General features: G+C 61.4%; 1 protein-coding gene across 1 annotated transcript; it reads right to left on the bottom strand.

Annotated features, from left to right (window-relative positions):
• Positions 1-646: 646 nt before the first annotated feature.
• On the bottom strand, positions 647-16,314 carry ACAP1 (ArfGAP with coiled-coil, ankyrin repeat and PH domains 1). Its single transcript, XM_034073525.1, has 22 exons — positions 16,230-16,314; positions 15,529-15,586; positions 14,024-14,137; positions 13,388-13,441; positions 12,862-12,920; positions 12,117-12,300; positions 11,446-11,490; positions 11,048-11,143; positions 10,897-10,971; positions 10,263-10,375; positions 9,443-9,494; positions 8,981-9,081; positions 8,251-8,365; positions 7,351-7,532; positions 5,392-5,461; positions 5,177-5,271; positions 4,088-4,197; positions 3,298-3,473; positions 2,808-2,917; positions 1,642-1,752; positions 1,438-1,487; positions 647-778 (listed from the first exon to the last, which is right to left on the bottom strand). The coding sequence occupies exons 1-22, from the start codon at positions 16,280-16,282 to the stop codon at positions 681-683; spliced, it is 2,121 nt and encodes a 706-aa protein (XP_033929416.1). The 5' UTR covers positions 16,283-16,314; the 3' UTR covers positions 647-680.
• Between the last annotated feature and the right edge of the window lie 5,930 nt (positions 16,315-22,244).

Below are 22,244 nucleotides of genomic sequence, written 5' to 3'. Positions count from 1 at the left end.
CATAGGGCTCTATAGAGGGGCTCTATGTGCTCCTATAGGGCTCTATAGGGGGGGTTCTCTAGGGGTCTACAGGGGTCTATATGGGGGCTCTATATGCTCCTATAGGGTCTATAAGGGGGTTTTATAGGGCTCTATAGAGGGGCTCTATATGCTCCTATGGGGCTCTATGGGGGGAGTTCTACAGGGCCCTGTAGGGGGGTTCTATAGGACTTTACAGGGAGGCTCTACCTGCTCCTATAGAGCTCTATGGGGGGCTCTATAGTGGGCTTCTATAGGGCTCTATAGGGGGGCTCTATGTGCTCCTATAGGGCTCTATGGGGGGGTTCTATAGTGCTCTATAACGGGGTTCTATAGGGGGATTCTATAGAGCTCTATAAGGGGGTTCTATAGGGATCTATAGGGAGGTTCTATAGGGATGCTCTATGTGCCCTATAGCTCTCTATAGGGGGCTCATTCCCATACACCCCATAGGAACCCATGGACGGGGGGGGCTCACCCCCAAAGCGCTGCTTTATTGCAATGGAACCTGCCCAAGGGGGCGTGGCCTAAGCGCAGGGGGCGTGGCCTGCGCCAATAGGGAGGGGGGAGCGGTCTGGGTCCGCAGGGGGCGTGGTCTCGGTCCGGAGGGGGCGGGGCTTGGTCCCATAGGGGGCGGGGCTTGGTCCCATAGGGGGCGGGGCTTAGAGGGTGCTGCTCTTGCTATGGGGCCGGGTGAGCTTCTCTGGGTGGTCCGAGGCCATAAGGGAAATGTCCCGGAAGACATCGAGGAAGGTGGCGTCTATGGGGCAGAGACCCACAAGTGGGACCCATTGCACCCATAGGGACCCCACTGGACCCATAGATACCCCCCATAGACCCATAGATATCCCATAGACCCATAGATACCCCCCATAGACCCATAGTTACCCCCCATAGACCCATAGATACCCCCCGTAGACCCATAGTTACCCCCCATAGACCCATAGATACCCCCCGTAGACCCATAGTTACCCTCCATAGACCCATAGATATCCCATAGACCCATAGTTACCCTCCATAGACCCATAGATACCCCCCATAGACCCATAGATACCCCATAGACCCATAGATTTCCCATAGACCCATAGATACCCCCCAGACCCATAGATACCCCATAGACCCATAGTTACCCCCCATAGACCCATAGATACCCCCCAGACCCATAGATACCCCCCAGACCCATAGATACCCCCTTCGACCCATAGATACCCCCCACAGATACCCCTCAGACCCATAGATACCCCCCATAGATACCCCTCAGACCCATAGATACCCCCCACAGATACCCCCTAGACCCATAAATACCCCCCACAGATACCCCTCAGACCCATAGATACCCCCACACCCATAGATACCCCCCAGACCCATAGATACCCCCCACAGACACCCCCCAGCCCCATAGCTCCCCCCCATCCGCACCAGTTTGCCCCTGCCCCGTGTCCATCTCCTTCATCTTGGCCAACCGCAGCCTATGGGGATGGAAGGGACCAAAGGGGGCAATGGGGGGTGAACGGGCCCCATAGCACCCATAGGGGCTCCCTGCCCCATAGCACCCACGGGTGCCCCCCTGCCCCATAGCACCCACGGGTGCCCCCCTGCCCCATAGCACCCATAGGGGCTCACAAGGTGACGATGTCGGCGTTGGCCAAGTCAATGGCGATGCTGAGCGGGTCCTTGCCCTCTGCATCCACAGCATTGATGTCAGCCCCACGCTTCAGGAAGAGGCAGGCCAGGCTGCAAGGGGCAGATGTGGGGCAGGCAGTGGGGCAGATGTGGGGCAGAGGTGGGGCAGGTGTGGGGCAGAGGTGGGGTTCAATGGGGGGGGGATATGGGGATAGACACGATGGGGATCCCTCGTTAGGGTTAAGGTCTCCCATCCAGGTTCTGACCGGGGCGGACCCTGCTTAGCTTCCGTCCAGGTCACTCTAGGGGTGGGTGCTGCCACCATTGACATCAATGGGGTTTGGACCCCCCATTGATACCAATGGGGTTTGGCCTCCCGCATTGAAATGAATGGGATTTGCCCCCCCACCCCCAGTGCCCCATTGATATCAATGGGGTTTGAACCCCTCATTGACATCAATGGAGTTTGGACCCCCCCATTGATACCAACGGGGTTTGGACTTCCCCTCATTGACATCAATGGGGTTTGGACGACCCCCCCTCACAGCCCCATAGCCATCAATGGGGTTTGCCCCCCTCCCATAGCCATCAATGGAGTTTGCTCCTCCTCATTGCCATCAATGGTGTTTGGTCCCCCCCTCATTGACATCAATGGGGTTTGGACCCCCCCTCATTGCCATCTATGGGATTTGCCCCCCCCCCCATAGCCATCAATGGGCTTTGAACCCCCCCCCAGTGCCCCATAGCCATCAATGGGGTTCACCCCCCCCATAGCCATCAATGGGGTTCACCCCTCACCCCGTGTGCCCCATAGCCATCAATGGGGTTTGGACCCCCCCTCATTGCCATCAATGGGGTTCAGACCACCCCCATAGCCATCAATGGGGTTCACCCCCCCCATAGCCATCAATGGGGTTTGGACCCCCCCTCATTGCCATCAATGGGGTTTGGACCCCCCCTCATTGCCATCAATGGGGTTCCCCCCCCCCATAGCCATCAATGGGGTTCACCCCCCCATAGCCATCAATGGGGTTCCCCCCTCACCCCGTGTGCCCCATAGCCATCAATGGGGTTTGTACCCACCCCCATAGCCATCAATGGGGTTCCCCCCCCATAGCCATCAATGGGGTTCACCCCCATAGCCATCAATGGGGTTCCCCCCTCACCCCGTGTGCCCCAGTAGGGTCGCATGGTGCAGGGGTCCCCTCCCGTCCCCATCACTTTGGTTCACACTGGCCCCATTCTGCAGCAGGAACTCGGAGGCCAACAGGGAATTCTATGGGGCAAGGGGGGGCAATGGGGGCAAGGCCCCATAGGGACCCCAACACTGACCCCAACCCCACTGAGTCCCATTGCCCCCATTACCCCATCACCCCCATTACCCCATCACCCCCATTACCCCATTGACCCCATTACCGCCATCACCCCCATTACACCATCACCCCCATTACCCCCATTACCCCCATCAACCCCATTACCCCATTGACCCCATTACCCCATTGACCCCATTACCCCATTACCCCATTGACCCCATTACCCCATCACCCCCATTACCCCATTACCCCCATTACCCCATTGACCCCATTACCCCATTACCCCATTGACCCCATTACCCCATCACCCCCATTACCCCCATTACCCCATTGACCCCATTACCGCCATCACCGCCTGCAGTAGGGGGGTGCTGTTGCCCTCAGCCCCATTGGCCCAGCCAGGATCTGCCCCATGGGCCAGGGCCTCAGCCATTGTGAGCAGGCGCCTGCGCCGGGCACCCCAATACAGGAGGGCCCCTGGGTGCAGGCTGGGGGGGGGGGGCTCCGCTTCCGGGGGGGCTGGAGGGGGGGGGTGGAGCCTCAAGCCACGCCCACATCACCATATATGGTACCCCCCATAAGGCATTGCCCCCCTATAAAATAGGCCCCGCCCACAACCCATAATAAGCATTTCAATGCCCATAAGCCCCGCCCACATGGCCATATAAGGCATCCCAATACCCACAAGCCCCTCCCACCTCCCCCAGGCCACGCCCACACCCCATATAAGGCATTGCAATGGCCATAAGCCCCTCCCACTTCCCCAGACCACGCCCACATCCATATAAGGCATTCCAATGCCCATAAGCCCCTCCCCCTTCCCCAGGCCACGCCCACAACCCATATAAGGCATCCCAATGCCCACAAGCCCCTCCCACATCCCCAGGCCACGCCCACACCCCATATAAGGCATTCCAATGCCCACAAGCCCCTCCCACCTCACACAGGCCACGCCCACATCCATATAAGGCATTCCAATGGCCACAAGCCCCGCCCACCACTCTCAGGCCACGCCCACACCCCATTCAAGCCCCGCCCACCCTCAAGCCCCTCCCACCGCCCTACCCTCTCCCCCCATTGCCCCTATTGGCTGCAAGCCCCGCCCCCTCCTCGGAGCCCAGCCAATCACGTACCGGGGGCGGGGCCTGCGCGCGGGGGGCGGGGCCTCAGCGGCGCCCCCAGCGGCCGCGGCAGGAACTGCTTGTGCACGTACTTGGCACGGATCCAATCCTCCCGCTGGGCCCTGGGGGGGGGGGGGGGGGGGGTGATGGGGGGGGGGCTATGGGGCTGAATGGGTTCCTATGGGGTTGGGGGCTATGGGGCTGAATGGGTTCCTATGGGGCTGAATGGGTCCTATGGGGCTGAATGGGTTCCTATGGGGTTGGGGGCTATGGGGCGGGGGGGGCTATGGGGCTGAATGGGTTCCTATGGGGCTGAATGGGTCCTATGGGGTTGGGGGCTATGGGGCTGAATGGGTTCCTATGGGGTTGGGGGCTATGGGGCAAGGGGGGGCCTCTATGGGGCTGAATGGGTCCTATGGGGTTGGGGGCTATGGGGCTGAATGGGTTCCTATGGGGTTGGGGGCTATGGGGCTGAATGGGTTCCTATGGGGTTGGGAGCTATGGGGCAGGAGGGGGCCTCTATGGGGCTGAATGGGTACTATGGGGTTCTGTGGGGTTCTAGGGGTTCCTATGGGGTCCTATGGGGTTATAGGGGTTCTATGGGGCAGAATGTGGTCCTACGGGGTTGGGGGCTATGGGGCGGGGGGGGGTTATGGGGCTGAATGGGTCCTATGGGGCTGAATGGGTTCCTATGGGGTTCTATGGGGTTCTAGGGGTCCTATGGGGCAGAATGGGGTCCTATGGGGCCCTACGGGGTTATAGGGGTTCCTATGGGGCAGGATGGGTCTTATGGGGCAGAATGGGTCCTATGGGGTCCCGTGGGGTTATAGCAGGGTCCTATAGGGTAGGAGAGGTTAAACTGTGCAGGAGCATCCTATGGGGCATGGGGGGTCCTATAGGGTTATAGGGGGGGTCCAATGGGGTAGTATGGGTTCCTATAGGGCAGGATGGGTTCTATGGGGCAGGATGGGTTCTATGGGGCAGGATGGGTTCCTATGGGGCAGGATGGGTTCTATGGGGCAGGACGGGTTCCTATGGGGCAGGATGGGTTCCTATGGGGCAGGATGGGTTCTATGGGGCAGGCAGGGGGGGGGGCCTCACCGGGAGCAGCCGGGGGGGGGTCTCTTGACCCCCATCTCCTCCACTCGAGCCTCATAGATGCGGTTCAAGGCGCTGTTCCCCAGCTCACACATGACCTGGGGGGGGGACCCCATTGACCCCCATTGCCCCCCATTGCCCCCCATTGCCCCCCATTGACCCCCATTGCCCCCCATTGACCCCAATTGCCCCCCATTGCTCCCATTGCTCCCAGTTACCTTCACCAGTTCAGGCTCCCATGAGTCCAGTGTCAGGGAGCGCACCTTGGAGAAGTGAACCCCAAGGCTCCTATGGGGAGATGGGGGTCAAGGGGGGGGGCCCATTGGGTACCACATCCATCCCTGTATCCCATAGGATTAAGGATGCTGTGCTGGGTACCACATCCATCCCTGTATCCCATAGGATTAAGGATGCTGTGCTGGGTACCACATCCATCCCTGTATCCCATAGCACTTAAGGATGCTGTGTTGGGTCCCACATCCATCCCTGTATCCCATAGGATTAAGGATGCTGTGCTGGGTACCACATCCATCCCTGTATCCCATAGCACTAAGGATGCTGTGCTGGGTACCACATCCATCCCTGTATCCCATAGGATTAAGGATGCTGTGCTGGGTACCACATCCATCCCTGTATCCCATAGGATTAAGGATGCTGTGCTGGGTCCCACATCCATCCCTGTATCCCATAGGATTAAGGATGCTCTGTTGGGTACCACATCCATCCCTGTATCCCATAGGATTAAGGATGCTGTGCTGGGTACCACATCCATCCCTGTATCCCATAGGATTAAGGATGCTGTGTTGGGTACCACATCCATCCCTGTATCCCATAGGATTAAGGATGCTGTGCTGGGTACCACATCCATCCCTGTATCCCATAGCACTAAGGATGCTGTGCTGGGTACCACATCCATCCCTGTATCCCATAGCACTAAGGATGCTCTCTTGGGTACCACATCCATCCCTGTATCCCATAGCACTAAGGATGCTGTGCTGGGTACCACATCCATCCCTGTATCCCATAGGATTAAGGATGCTGTGTTGGGTACCACATCCATCCCTGTATCCCATAGGATTAAGGATGCTGTGCTGGGTACCACATCCATCCCTGTATCCCATAGGATTAAGGATGCTGTGCTGGGTCCCACATCCATCCCTGTATCCCATAGGATTAAGGATGCTGTGTTGGGTACCACATCCATCCCTGTATCCCATAGGATTAAGGATGCTGTGTTGGGTACCACATCCATCCCTGTATCCCATAGGATTAAGGATGCTGTGTTGGGTACCACATCCATCCCTGTATCCCATAGGATTAAGGATGCTGTGCTGGGTCCCACATCCATCCCTGTATCCCATAGGATTAAGGATGCTGTGCTGGGTACCACATCCATCCCTGTATCCCATAGGATTAAGGATGCTGTGTTGGGTACCACATCCATCCCTGTATCCCATAGGATTAAGGATGCTGTGTTGGGTACCACATCCATCCCTGTATCCCATAGCCCTAAGGATGCTGTGTTGGGTACCACATCCATCCCTGTATCCCATAGCACTAAGGATGCTGTCCTGGGTACCACATCCATCCCTGTATCCCATAGGATTAAGGATGCTGTGCTGGGTCCCACATCCATCCCTGTATCCCATAGGATTAAGGATGCTGTGTTGGGTCCCACATCCATCCCTGTATCCCATAGGATTAAGGATGCTGTGCTGGGTACCACATCCATCCCTGTATCCCATAGCACTAAGGATGCTGTGTTGGGTACCACATCCATCCCTGTATCCCATAGGATTAAGGATGCTGTCCTGGGTACCACATCCATCCCTGTATCCCATAGGATTAAGGATGCTGTGCTGGGTACCACATCCATCCCTGTATCCCATAGCACTAAGGATGCTGTGCTGGGTACCACATCCATCCCTGTATCCCATAGGATTAAGGATGCTGTGCTGGGTCCCACATCCATCCCTGTATCCCATAGCACTAAGGATGCTGTGCTGGGTACCACATCCATCCCTGTATCCCATAGCACTAAGGATGCTGTGCTGGGTCCCACATCCATCCCTGTATCCCATAGGATTAAGGATGCTGTGTTGGGTACCACATCCATCCCTGTATCCCATAGCACTAAGGATGCTGTGCTGGGTACCACATCCATCCCTATATCCCACCTGTGTATCCCGGAGCACTGGATGCAGAGGGTGATTCCCAGGTTGACACTGGCCCAAGCTGGTCCCGGTTCCCGACACTCACAGCAGGTCCCGTTCCCTGGGACCCTCAGCACCGTGTCCAGCACCCAGTGTCCGGATGGATCCTCATGGGGTCCTGGAAGCGCATCCGGGTCCTGGGGGGGCTGCTGGGATACAGGGAATGGGATGGGATGGGGATGGGATGGGGATGGGATGGGGATGGGATGGGGATGGGATGGGGATGGGATGGGATGGGGATGGGATGGGAATGGGGATGGGGATGGGGATTGGATGGGGATGGGATGGGGATGGGATGGGATGGGGATGGGATGGGGATGGGGATGGGATGGGATGGGATGGGGATGGGATGGGGATGGGGATGGGGATGGGATGGGATGGGGATGGGGATGGGGATGGGATGGGGATGGGGATGGGGATGGGATGGGGATGGGATGCGGATGGGATGGGATGGGGATGGGATGGGGATGGGATGGGGATGGGATGGGGATGGGATGGGATGGGATGGGGATGGGATGGGGATGGGATGGGAATGGGGATGGGATGGGGATGGGATGGGGATGGGGATGGGATGGGGATGGGATGGGGATGGGGATGGGGATGGGGATGGGGATGGGATGGGGATGGGGATGGGGATGGGATGGGATGGGGATGGGATGGGAATGGGGATGGGATGGGATGGGGATGGGATGGGGATGGGAATGGGATGGGGATGGGATGGGATGGGAATGGGATGGGGATGGGATGGGATGGGATGGGGATGGGATGGGATTGGATGGGATGGGGATGGGATGGGGATATTATGGGATGGGGATGGGATGGGGATGGGATGGGATATTATGGGATGGGGGGATGTGTCCCCACCCGTCCAGGCTCTCTCAGTGCCCCCCCCCCACTGAAGGCACTGGTGATGCTGCTCTGCAGAGCCCCCATCCAGCGGCGCTGCTGCACTGCGGACACGGCCTGGAGCACACAGCACCTGCATGGGGGGAGGACATGGGAATGACGTGGGAATTACATGGGAATGACATGGGATAACATGGGAATGACATGGGAATGACATGGGAATAACGGGGGATAACATGAAATAACATGGGATAATATGGGATAATATGGGAATGGGGTGGGAATGACAGGAATGACACAGGATAACATGGGAATTGAATGGGATAACATGGGAATAATGTGGGATAAAGTGCGAATAACATGGGATAACACAGGAAAACAAGGGAATAACATGGAATATGGGGACTCTATGGGGTCTCTATGGGTCTCTATGTGTCTCTATGGGTCCCTATGTGTCTCTATGGGCCCCTATGTGTCTCTATGGGTCTCTATGGGTCCCTATGTGTCTCTATGGTCTCTATGGGTCTCTATGTGTCTCTATGTGTGTGTCCCTATGGGTCTCTATGTGTCCCTATGTGTCCCTATGTGTCTCTATGGGGTTTCTATGGGTCCCTATGTGTCTCTATGTGTCTCTATGGGTTCCTATGTGTCTCTATGGGTCCCTATGTGTCTCTATGAGACCCTATGTGTCTCTATGGGGTTTCTATGGGTCCGTATGTATCTCTATGGGGCAGAGGGGCACACTCACCTGCCAGGGCTCAGCACCCCAAAGCAGAAGCGTCGCTCCAGCTCCGGGCAGGATTTGACGGTGCAGAGCCTCAGGTCCTCCATGAGCACTGTGGGGGGGTCCTGGGGGCACCATAGGGACCCATAGAGACCCATAGAGACCAATAGAGACCCCATAGAGACCAATAGAGACCCCATAGAGACCCACAGAGACCCATAGAGACCCCATAGGAACCCATAGAGACCCCATAGGTACCCCATAGAGACCAATAGAGACCCCATAGAGACCCATAGAGACCCACAGAGACCCCATAGGTACCCCATAGAGACCCCATAGAGACCCATAGAGACCCACAGAGACCCTATAGGAACCCACAGAGACCCATAGAGACCCCATAGGAACCCATAGAGACCCATAGAGACCCCATAGAGACCCATAGAGACCCCATAGCGCCCCATAGATCCCTATAGGTCCCCATCTCACCCTGGCCCTCTTGATGTAAACCAATTGGTTGTTCTCAATGCTGAACCAGCGCCTGGGGGGGGAGGAAGAGTTTGGGGTGAAATTAGGGGATTTTGGGGTCTTTTAGGGGGTTTTATAGGGTTTTGGGTGGATTTGGAGGTATTTTGGGGTGTTTCGGGTGGATTTCGAGTATTTTGGGGTGGTTTTGGGGTATTTTGGGATGGTTTAGGGATATTTTCAACTATTTTGGGGTGATTTTGGGGTATTTGGGGGTATTTTCAGGTATTTTGTGGTATTTGGGTGTAATTTGGGGTGGTTTCAGTAGATTTAGGGGTATTTTGGGGTGGTTTTGGTGTATTTTCAGGTGTTTTGGGTGTATTTTGGGCTGTTTTGGGTGAATTTGGGTGTATTTGGTCGTATTTTGGAGTGCTTTGGGGGTATTTTTTGCTGTTTTGGGGTATTTTGGGCTATTTTGGGGGTATTTTTTGCTGTTTTGGGGTGTTTTGGGGGTATTTTGGGGTATTTTGGGGCATTTTTTCTGTTTTGGGGGTATTTTGGGTGTATTTTTGGGTATTTTGGGCTGTTTCAGGGGTATTTTGGGGTATTTTGGGTGTATTTTGGGCTGTTTTGGGGGTATTTTGGGGTATTTGGGGCTGTAGTGGGGGCATTTTTGGGGTATTTTGGGTGTATTTTGGGGTATTTGGTGTATTTTGGGTCGATTTTGGGGTATTTTGGGCTGTTTTGGGGGAATTTTGGGGTATTTTGGGTGTATTTTGGGGTATTTCGGGTGTATTTTGGGTGTATTTTGGGGTATTTCGGGTGTATTTGGGGGTTCCGGTACCGGCTCCACGTGCGGAAGGCATTGCTGGCTCTCTTGTACAGGTATCCCTGCATGGGGGGGGCTCCGGGGGCCGCCTCCCCCGAGGCCCCGCCCACAACCTCCTGCGATAGGTCCTGGGGGATGCGCGTCAGCCTTGGCCCCGCCCCTTCCTCCTTGGCCCCGCCCCCAAGCCCTTCACCGATCCCCATTGGTCCATTGGGGGGGGAGGTCCTAAAGCCACGCCCCCAGCTCCATTCACCCCCTCCTTTGGGCTAAGCCCCGCCCCTATTGGTTAAGCCCCGCCCCCTGTGCCTTAGCCCCGCCCCCTTGCTCTAACCAATGGGTCTCCTATTTCCACCCCTATTGGTCAAGCCCCGCCCCCAGTGTCATAGCCCCGCCCCTATGGGGGTTTAAGCCCCTCCCACATGGGTGTAATAGCCCCTCCCCTATAGGGTTTAAGCTCCTCCCACCGGGGGTCTAACCCCACCCCATTGGTTAAGCCCCGCCCCGCTGCCCCTTAAGCCCCTCCCACCACGGTCTAACCCCACCCCATTGGTTAAGCCCCGCCCCTCTGCCCCTTAAGCCCCTCCCACCGGGGGTCTAACCCCACCCCATTGGTTAAGCCCCGCCCCTCTGCCCCTTAAGCCCCTCCCACCTGCTGCCTGAGCCCCGCATGCCTCTGCTCCATGTCCCGCTGCTTCCGAGCCCCCTCCAGCACCATCCGGTCCAGCTGCAGCAAATGGGATCCTGGATATCCTATGGGATACCCTTGGATCCATAGGGATAAAGGGGGGGGGGGTCCTCACCTGCACCCCCAGCTCCCCCCGGTACTGCTGGGTGCTGGTGGCCCTATGGTGGCCTTGGCTGAAGAAGGTGGCCTGGGCCTCCAATAGGGCCAGGACCTAAGGGGGGCTCTTTATGGGTTACCCCCATTGGGGACCCCCCCATAGCACCCCCATAAATGAGCACTGAGACCCCCCAAAATCATTGGGGACCCCCATTAGCCCCCCCACAGCACGCCATAAATGAACACTGGGACCCCCCCCCCACAACCACTGGGGACCCCCCATAGCGCCCCATAAATGAGCACTGAGACCCCCCACCCAAAACCATTGGGGACCCCATATTTCCCCCCCATAGCGCCCCATAAATGTACACTGGGACCCCCCCCAAAACCATTGGGGACCCCCCCAATCCCACTCACAAACTGGAGCATCTCCGTCTTCTTCCTCTCTTGGATCACATTGATCTAAATGGGGGGGGGGGGGGGGGGGGGGATTAGGCCACGCCCCCTCTCAGCCACACCCATAAACAGGCTCAGCCAATCAGAGCAAGGCTCAAGGCAAAGCCACGCCCCCAACCATCAGGCCCCATTCATCCCTTCCCAAGCAGCACCCTCCCATTGAACACATCCAGCCTCTAAGCCCCTCCCACTCCCCCCAGCCCCGCCCACCCCTCAAGCCCCCTCCCACCACCGTGGCCCCTCCCACCCCTCAAGCCCCGCCCACCCCCATAGCCCCTCCCACCCCCGTAGCCCCTCCCACCCCTCAAGCCCCTCCCACCCCTCAAGCCCCTCCCACCCCTCAAGCCCCTCCCACCCCCATAGCCCCGCCCACCCCTCAAGCCCCTCCCACCCCCATAGCCCCACCCACCCCTCAAGCCCCTCCCATCCCTCAAGCCCCTCCCACCCCCGTAGCCCCTCCCACTCACCCAAGCCCCTCCCACCCCCATAGCCCCTCCCACCCCCGTAGCCCCTCCCACTCCCCCAAGCCCCGCCCACCCTCTAAGCCCCTCCCACTCCCCCCAAGCCCCTCCCACCCCTCAAGCCCCTCCCACCCCTCCCACCCCTCCCACTCCCCCCCAGGCCCCGCCCACCTGCAGTACGTAGTCCAGCCCCCGCGCACGCGCAGTGCCGCGGGCCCCGCCCAGCGCGGCCTCGGCCTCGCGCGCCTCCAGCGTGCGCCTGCGCGGGACCTCCACGTGACGCTGCAGCGCCACCTGCAGGGCCTCGGCCGCGCGCAACCAATCACGGCCCGCGGAGCGCAGGCCACGCCCACTGCTGGGGGGTCATTGAGATACATTGAGATCCATTGATAGCCATTGATATCCATTGATACCCATTGATATCTATTGATATCCATTGATATCCATTGATACCCATTGATATCCATTGATAGCCACTGATATCCATTGATACCCATTGATATCCATTGATATCCATTGATATCCATTGATACCCATTGATATCTATTGATATCCATTGATATCCATTGATATCCATTGATACCCATTGATATCCATTGATCCCATTGATATCCACTGATATCCATTAATACCCATTGATCCCATTGATATCCATTGATACCCATTGATATCCATTGATCCCATTGATATCCATTAATACCCATTGATCCCATTGATATCCATTGATCCCATTGATATCCATTGATCCCATTGACATCCATTTACACCCATTGATACCCATTGACACCCACTGATACCCATTGACATCTATTGACACCCATTGATACCCACTGATACCCATTAAAACCCATTGCCCCCCATTACCCCCCATTGCCCCCCATAGACCCCCATATGCCCCCATCACCCCTGGGCTCACTCCTTGAGCAGGGCCTGGATGTGTCGGTGCAGGGCGGCCTCGGTGCTGGCTTGGAGCTCCTATGGGAGGGTATAGAGTCATGTGACCTCCCTATAGGCACATATAGACCCCCTTAATCCCCCCATAGATACCCATAGACACCCATAGAGCCCCGTAGACATCCATAGACATCCATACAGCCCCATAGACGTCCATAGACACCCATAGACATCCATAGACACCCATACAGCCCCATAGACACCCATACGGCCCCATAGACATCCATAGACACCCATACAGCCCCATAGACATCCATAGACCCCATAGAGCCCCATAGACACCCATACAGCCCCATAGACATCCATAGACCCCATAGAGCCCCATAGACACCCATACAGCCCCATAGACACCCACAGAGCCCCATAGAAATCCATAGACACCCATACAGCCCCATAGACACCCACAGAGCCCCATAGACATCCATACAGCCCCATAGAGCCCCATAGCCCCCATAGCCCCCCATAGAGACAAGGGGGCGTGGCCTCACCTCCTGGCTCTCCACCATCAGCTCCAGGGACTCGCTCAGTGTCTCCAGCGCCCCCTGGTGGATGGGGGGAGGGGGGGGGGGGTGTTGGCCCCGCCCCCCCCCCCAAGCCCCTCCCATTGGTGGCTCCCACCCCATAGCCCCTCCCCCCCTTTAAGCCCCTCCCATAACCCCCCATTGACCCCATAAACCCACATTGATCCCCATTTGGGTCCATCCACCCCCCCCCCCCCCCCCCATTGACCCCCATTGACCCCATGGACACCCATAGACCCCCACTGACCCACATTTGGGTCCATCCCCCCCCATTGACCCCATAGACCACTACTGACCCCCATTTGAGACCATCCTCCCCCCCCATTGACACCCATTGGTACCCATTGACACCCATTGATACCCATTGGTACCCATTGACACCCATTGATACCCATTGACCCCATTAACACCCATTGACACCCATTGATACCCATGGACACCCATTGTCCCTCATAGACCCCATTGCCCCCCATTGCCCCCATTGACCCCCATTGCCCCATTACCCCCACTACCCCCATTGCCCCCATTAACCCCATTACCCCATTGATCCCCATTGCCCCCCATTGCCCCCCATTGATCCCCATTGATCCCCATTGGACTCACCCTTAACGGGGGCTCCCCTCCCCCCGCCAGGTCCCGCAGGGCCGAGGCCAGGGCTCGCCCAGCCCCCACCAGGTGGCGCCCGGCGTCCAGCGCAGCCGCAGTGAGGCTGAGGAGCTGGGGGGAGGGGCAATGGGGGGCAATGGGGTCAATGGGGTCAATGGGGTCAATGGGGGCAATGGGGGCAATGGGGGCAATGGGGGCAATGGGGGCAATGGGGGCAATGGGGGCAATGGGAGGTAATGGGAGGTAATGGGAGGTAATGGGAGGTAATGGGAGATATGGGGGCAATGGGGTCAATGGGGTCAATGGGGTAATGGGGTCAATGGGGTCAATGGGGTCAATGGGGGCAATGGGGTCAATGGGGTCAATGGGGTCAATGGGGGCAATGGGGGCAATGGGGGCAATGGGGGCAATGGGGGCAATGGGGGCAATGGGAGGTAATGGGAGGTAATGGGAGGTAATGGGAGGTAATGGGAGATATGGGGGCAATGGGGTCAATGGGGTCAATGGGGTAATGGGGTCAATGGGAGGTAATGGGAGCTATGGGGGCAATGGCATCAATGGGGGTAATGGGGGGAAATGGGGGCAATGGGGTAATGTGGTAATGGGGTAATGGGGAGCAATGGGGGTAATGAGGATCAATGGGGGGCAATGAGGTAATGGGGTAATGGGGGTCAATGGGGGAATTGGGGGCAATGGGGGTCAATGGGGTCAACTGGGGTTCTATGGGAGATATGGGGGGGCTACAGGGGTCTAATGGGGTTCAATGGGGGCTATGGGGTCTATGGTGGCAATGGGTTCTACGGGGGGTTCAATGGGGTCTGTGGGGGATATGGGGGTCTATGGGGGTTCTATGGGGTCTATGAGGGTCAATGGGTGTCAATGGGGGCTATGGGGTCTGTGGGGTCTCTATGAGTCACTATGGACACCTATGGTCCTCTATGGCCCCACTGCCATCCCCATGGCCCCACCCCATCCCTATTGATCCTTAAGGATCCCTATGGATCCCTATGGACCCCAATGGATCCCTATGGATCCCTATGGATCCCCCCATTCCCATGGATCCCTAAGGATCCCTATGGACCCCAATAGATCCTTATGGATCCCCCAATCCCTATGGATCCCTATGGACCCCTATGGATCCCCCCATCCCTATGGATCCCTATGGACCCCAATGGATCCTTATGGATCCCCCCCATCCCTACTGATCCCTATGGACCCCAACGGATCCCTATGAACCCCAATGGATCCCTATGGATCCTTCCCGTCCCTATGGATCCCTATGGACCCCAATAGACCCCAATGGATCCCCCCCACCCCCATGGATCCCTATGGACCCCTATGGATCCCAATGGACCCCAATGGACCCCAATGGATCCCTATGGACCCCAATGGACCCCAATGGATTCCCCCCCATCCCTATGGATCCCTATGGACCCCAATGGATCCCTATGGATCCCCCTGCTCCCAGCCCCACATGTTGCCCCCCCCCCCCCCCCCCCCACCTTCTCCAGCTGTGCCTCCAGTTCGGCCACCTCAGCCTCGGCCTCTTCCACTGCAGCCCTGGGGGGGTAAGGGGGGGTTATGGGGTCTCTATGGGGTCTATGGGGTCTCTATGGGGTCTCTATGGGGCTCTATGGGTCTCTATGGGTCTCTATGGGGTCTCTATGGGCTCTATGTGTCTCTATGGGTCTCTATGGGGTCTCTATGGGGTCTCTATGGGGTCTCTATGGGGTCTCTATGGGTCTCTATGGGCCCAGCCCCCCCCATGGCTCCCTCTGGTTTCTGCCCTTGCATGGGGCCCCCCCTCCCCCCCCGGTGGTTTCCGGCCCCTCCCCCACCACCGGCGCGAGGAAACCACTTCCGCCCCACGGATGTGGGGGGGGAGGGGGGACAACGTTTGGGGGGGGATGGGGGGGTCTATGGGGGTCAATGGGGGCTCTATGGGGTCTCTATGGGGCTCTATGGGGATCTATGGGGTCCCTATGGGTGTCTATGGGGTCTCTGTGGGTCCCTATGGGCTCTCTATAGGTTTCTATGGGTCTATGGGGCTCTATGGGGCTCTATGGGGTGTCTATGGGGTCTCTGTGGGTCCCTATGGGCTCTCTATAGGTCTCTATGGGTCTCTATGTGCTCTCTATGGGGTTTCTATGGGTTTCTATGTGCTCTCTATGGGGTCTCTATGGGGGGGTCCCGGTGCCGGTACCTGAACCAGGGCGAGTCCTGCAGACACTCCTCGAAGTCCAACTTCACCGGCATCGTGGGGGTCCCTATGGGGCTCTATGGGTCCCTATGGGGCTTTATGGGTCCCTATGGGGTTCTATGGGACTCTATAGGGCTCTATGGGGTCCGGTGCCGGCCGTGCCGGGACGAGGCTGGTGCCGATGGGGCCGAGCGAGCGGAGGCTCCGCCCCCAGGGGGGCGGGGCCAAAGGGGGTGGGGGATGGGATAAAGGATAAGGGATAAGGGACGGGGTAAGGGATATGGGGTAAGGGATATGGGATAAGGGATATGGGATAAGGGATATGGGATAAGGGATGGGATAAGGGATAAGGGATAAGGGATAAGGGATGGGATAAGGGAAGGGATGGGATAAGGGAAGGGATGGGATAAGGGAAGGGATGGGATAAGGGAAGGGATAAGGGATGGGATAAGGGATGGGATAAGGGATGGGATAAGGGATGGGATAAGGGATAAGGGATGGGATAAGGGATAAGGGATGGGATAAGGGAAGGGATGGGATAAGGGAAGGGATAAGGGAAGGGATAAGGGATGGGATAAGGGATGGGATAAGGGGTAAGGGATGGGATAAGGGGTAAGGGATGGGATAAGGGATAAGGGATGGGATAAGGGATAAGATAAGCGATAAGAAAAGGGGTTAGGGTTAGGGGTTCTGGGTCCTATAGGGGGATAAATGAAGGTGTCTGTGCTATGGGTCCTATAGGGGGGTAAATGGTGTTCTGGGTTCTATAGGTGTGTATATGGGGTCTGGGTCCTATGGGTGCTATAGGTGTGTATATGGGGTCTGGGTCCTATGGGTGCTATAGGTGTGTATATGGGGTCTGGGTCCTATGGGTTCTATAGGTGTGTAGATGGGGTCTGGGTCCTATGGGTTCTATAGGTGTGTATATGGGGTCTGGGTCCTATGGGTGCTATAGGGGTGTAGATGGGGTCTGGGTCCTATGGGTTCTATAGGGGTGTAGATGGGGTCTGGGTCCTATGGGTTCTATAGGTGTGTATATGGGGTCTGGGTCATATGGGTGCTATAGGTGTGTATATGGGGTCTGGGTCCTATGGGTTCTATAGGTGTGTATATAGGGTCTGGGTCCTATGGGTGCTATAGGTGTGTATATGGGGTCTGGGTCCTATGGGTGCTATAGGTGTGTATATATGGTCTGGGTCCTATGGGTGCTATAGGTGTAGGCAGCTCCTACTTAGTCTGATTCTAAAGGGCTTAACAGTAGTAAGGCTCAAGACTTACCTTGGTTTAGCTGCATTCCAGATGCTTGAGCCTGGCTGAAGCTCCTGGTAATGGGGTTTGAATGGGGTTCTCCACCTCCTGTTTCCGAAGCCTCTTACTCCCTTTCCATGTCTCTCCAGTTAACCAGTTAACTCAGTCTAACTGGGACCAGTGTCAGGCTCAGCAAGACTCCCCCCATAGGCTTGATATGAAACATTGCAATTAAAAGCCATTTCCGAGTCCAATAACACATATAGGGCACACCAATCACACATATAGGGCACACCAGCCCCACATACTGTGCCTTGCAGTGGTACTTGTGGGGCACCACTTAATGGCACTTGGAACAAGAGCAGACCAGGCCACCTCTGGGCTCCCACAGCAGGAGACCTCTGCCAGCCTAGGCCTGAGTTTAAGGTACCCAAGAAGAGGTCCAGCAGCTAAGTCCAGCCTGGAGTCTATCAGGCTTGAGAACAAACAGCAATCCAGTCTTAAAGTCACCATTAGGTCCAGCAATTGCCAAGCTGCTCTGTAAACGTAGATAAGGTTAAACCAGGTGGTCAGTCTAAAGTCCGGATTAAGGATCTTCACAGGCATAGACAGAGCTGAAGAGCAGCATTCATCCTACAGAGCCCAAAGAGCAACTTAGGCTCAGAGCTGGGTTTAAATAGGGCTCCTGGGTGTGGTCTAGTGCACAGGTGAGGCTGTTTAGGGTCATTAAGGCTTAATAATGCACTCAGTGCCTTAAGGGGGCACCTGAGAGCAATGGAACATTCTAGTTCTATCCACAGGGCCCATAGAGTGAGGTGTGATTGCAGTGTTGGGATGAGGTTTTGTTCCATCTGTTAGCTGGTGTCGTGGTTAGGGATAGGGGCCGGGGGGGGCCTTGTTGCCCACGGCAACGGCCCTGGGGGCCGGGGGCAGAGAGTGAGGGGCGGGCGGGGGGCAGCGTTGCGAAGCCAGGCGTGCGCTGAACAGGCGCAGCACCAGTACCCCCTCCTGGCCCTCCGGCCCCGGGGGCCCGGCGTTCGGGCGGCTTGGCAGGGCGCCCGGGCCCGGGCGGCCGGGGCCGGGGGGGGGCCTTGCTGCCCACGGCAACGGCCCTGGGGGCCGGGGGCAGAGAGTGAGGGGCGGGCGGGGGGCAGCGTTGCGAAGCCAGGCGTGCGCTGAACAGGCGCAGCACCAGTACCCCCTCCTGGCCCTCCGGCCCCGGGCGCGGGGGCCCGGCGTTCGGGCGGCTTGGCAGGGCGCCCGGGCCCGGGCGGCCGGGGCCGGGGGGGGGCCTTGCTGCCCACGGCAACGGCCCTGGGGGCCGGGGGCAGAGAGTGAGGGGCGGGCGGGGGGCAGCGTTGCGAAGCCAGGCGTGCGCTGAACAGGCGCAGCACCAGTACCCCCTCCTGGCCCTCCGGCCCCGGGCGCGGGGGCCCGGCGTTCGGGCGGCTTGGCAGGCCGCCCGGGCCCGGGCGGCCGGGGCCGGGGGGGGGCCTTGCTGCCCACGGCAACGGCCCTGGGGGCCGGGGGCAGAGAGTGAGGGGCGGGCGGGGGGCAGCGTTGCGAAGCCAGGCGTGCGCTGAACAGGCGCAGCACCAGTACCCCCTCCTGGCCCTCCGGCCCCGGGCGCGGGGGCCCGGCGTTCGGGCGGCTTGGCAGGGCGCCCGGGCCCGGGCGGCCGGGGCCGGGGGGGGGCCTTGCTGCCCACGGCAACGGCCCTGGGGGCCGGGGGCAGAGAGTGAGGGGCGGGCGGGCGGCAGCGTTGCGAAGCCAGGCGTGCGCTGAACAGGCGCAGCACCAGTACCCCCTCCTGGCCCTCCGGCCCCGGGCGCGGGGGCCCGGCGTTCGGGCGGCTTGGCAGGGCGCCCGGGCCCGGGCGGCCGGGGCCGGGGGGGGGCCTTGCTGCCCACGGCAACGGCCCTGGGGGCCGGGGGCAGAGAGTGAGGGGCGGGCGGGGGGCAGCGTTGCGAAGCCAGGCGTGCGCTGAACAGGCGCAGCACCAGTACCCCCTCCTGGCACTCCGGCCCCGGGCGCGGGGGCCCGGCGTTCGGGCGGGCTTGGCAGGGCGCCCGGGCCCGGGCGGCCGGGGCCGGGGGGGGGCCTTGCTGCCCACGGCAACGGCCCTGGGGGCCGGGGGCAGAGAGTGAGGGGCGGGCGGGGGGCAGCGTTGCGAAGCCAGGCGTGCGCTGAACAGGCGCAGCACCAGTACCCCCTCCTGGCCCTCCGGCCCCGGGCGCGGGGGCCCGGCGTTCGGGCGGCTTGGCAGGGCGCCCGGGCCCGGGCGGCCGGGGCCGGGGGGGGGCCTTGCTGCCCACGGCAACGGCCCTGGGGGCCGGGGGCACAGAGTGAGGGGCGGGCGGGGGGCAGCGTTGCGAAGCCAGGCGTGCGCTGAACAGGCGCAGCACCAGTACCCCCTCCTGGCCCTCCGGCCCCGGGCGCGGGGGCCCGGCGTTCGGGCGGCTTGGCAGGGCGCCCGGGCCCGGGCGGCCGGGGCCGGGGGGGGGCCTTGCTGCCCACGGCAACGGCCCTGGGGGCCGGGGGCAGAGAGTGAGGGGCGGGCGGGGGGCAGCGTTGCGAAGCCAGGCGTGCGCTGAACAGGCGCAGCACCAGTACCCCCTCCTGGCCCTCCGGCCCCGGGCGCGGGGGCCCGGCGTTCGGGCGGGCTTGGCAGGGCGCCCGGGCCCGGGCGGCCGGGGCCGGGGGGGGGCCTTGCTGCCCACGGCAACGGCCCTGGGGGCCGGGGGCAGAGAGTGAGGGGCGGGCGGGGGGCAGCGTTGCGAAGCCAGGCGTGCGCTGAACAGGCGCAGCACCAGTACCCCCTCCTGGCCCTCCGGCCCCGGGCGCGGGGGCCCGGCGTTCGGGCGGCTTGGCAGGGCGCCCGGGCCCGGGCGGCCGGGGGCGGGGGGGGGCCTTGCTGCCCACGGCAACGGCCCTGGGGGCCGGGGGCAGAGAGTGAGGGGCGGGCGGGGGGCAGCGTTGCGAAGCCAGGCGTGCGCTGAACAGGCGCAGCACCAGTACCCCCTCCTGGCCCTCCGGCCCCGGGCGCGGGGGCCCGGCGTTCGGGCGGCTTGGCAGGGCGCCCGGGCCCGGGCGGCCGGGGCCGGGGGGGGGCCTTGCTGCCCACGGCAACGGCCCTGGGGGCCGGGGGCAGAGAGTGAGGGGCGGGCGGGGGGCAGCGTTGCGAAGCCAGGCGTGCGCTGAACAGGCGCAGCACCAGTACCCCCTCCTGGCCCTCCGGCCCCGGGCGCGGGGGCCCGGCGTTCGGGCGGCTTGGCAGGGCGCCCGGGCCCGGGCGGCCGGGGCCGGGGGGGGGCCTTGCTGCCCACGGCAACGGCCCTGGGGGCCGGGGGCAGAGAGTGAGGGGCGGGCGGGGGGCAGCGTTGCGAAGCCAGGCGTGCGCTGAACAGGCGCAGCACCAGTACCCCCTCCTGGCCCTCCGGCCCCGGGCGCGGGGGCCCGGCGTTCGGGCGGCTTGGCAGGGCGCCCGGGCCCGGGCGGCCGGGGCCGGGGGGGGGCCTTGCTGCCCACGGCAACGGCCCTGGGGGCCGGGGGCAGAGAGTGAGGGGCGGGCGGGGGGCAGCGTTGCGAAGCCAGGCGTGCGCTGAACAGGCGCAGCACCAGTACCCCCTCCTGGCCCTCCGGCCCCGGGCGCGGGGGCCCGGCGTTCGGGCGGCTTGGCAGGGCGCCCGGGCCCGGGCGGCCGGGGCCGGGGGGGGGCCTTGCTGCCCACGGCAACGGCCCTGGGGGCCGGGGGCAGAGAGTGAGGGGCGGGCGGGGGGCAGCGTTGCGAAGCCAGGCGTGCGCTGAACAGGCGCAGCACCAGTACCCCCTCCTGGCCCTCCGGCCCCGGGCGCGGGGGCCCGGCGTTCGGGCGGCTTGGCAGGGCGCCCGGGCCCGGGCGGCCGGGGCCGGGGGGGGGCCTTGCTGCCCACGGCAACGGCCCTGGGGGCCGGGGGCAGAGAGTGAGGGGCGGGCGGGGGGCAGCGTTGCGAAGCCAGGCGTGCGCTGAACAGGCGCAGCACCAGTACCCCCTCCTGGCCCTCCGGCCCCGGGCGCGGGGGCCCGGCGTTCGGGCGGCTTGGCAGGGCGCCCGGGCCCGGGCGGCCGGGGCCGGGGGGGGGCCTTGCTGCCCACGGCAACGGCCCTGGGGGCCGGGGGCAGAGAGTGAGGGGCGGGCGGGGGGCAGCGTTGCGAAGCCAGGCGTGCGCTGAACAGGCGCAGCACCAGTACCCCCTCCTGGCCCTCCGGCCCCGGGCGCGGGGGCCCGGCGTTCGGGCGGCTTGGCAGGGCGCCCGGGCCCGGGCGGCCGGGGCCGGGGGGGGGCCTTGTTGCCCACGGCAACGGCCCTGGGGGCCGGGGGCAGAGAGTGAGGGGCGGGCGGGGGGCAGCGTTGCGAAGCCAGGCGTGCGCTGAACAGGCGCAGCACCAGTACCCCCTCCTGGCCCTCCGGCCCCGGGCGCGGGGGCCCGGCGTTCGGGCGGCTTGGCAGGGCGCCCGGGCCCGGGCGGCCGGGGCCGGGGGGGGGCCTTGCTGCCCACGGCAACGGCCCTGGGGGCCGGGGGCAGAGAGTGAGGGGCGGGCGGGGGGCAGCGTTGCGAAGCCAGGCGTGCGCTGAACAGGCACAGCACCAGTACCCCCTCCTGGCCCTCCGGCCCCGGGCGCGGGGGCCCGGCGTTCGGGCGGCTTGGCAGGGCGCCCGGGCCCGGGCGGCCGGGGCCGGGGGGGGGCCTTGCTGCCCACGGCAACGGCCCTGGGGGCCGGGGGCAGAGA

Source organism: Melopsittacus undulatus, assembly GCF_012275295.1.
Source record: "Melopsittacus undulatus isolate bMelUnd1 chromosome 25 unlocalized genomic scaffold, bMelUnd1.mat.Z SUPER_25_unloc_2, whole genome shotgun sequence".
Classification (NCBI taxonomy): Eukaryota; Metazoa; Chordata; class Aves; order Psittaciformes; family Psittaculidae; genus Melopsittacus; species Melopsittacus undulatus.
Note: the sequence above shows the minus strand (reverse complement) of the source record. Positions and strands in the feature narration are given on the sequence as shown.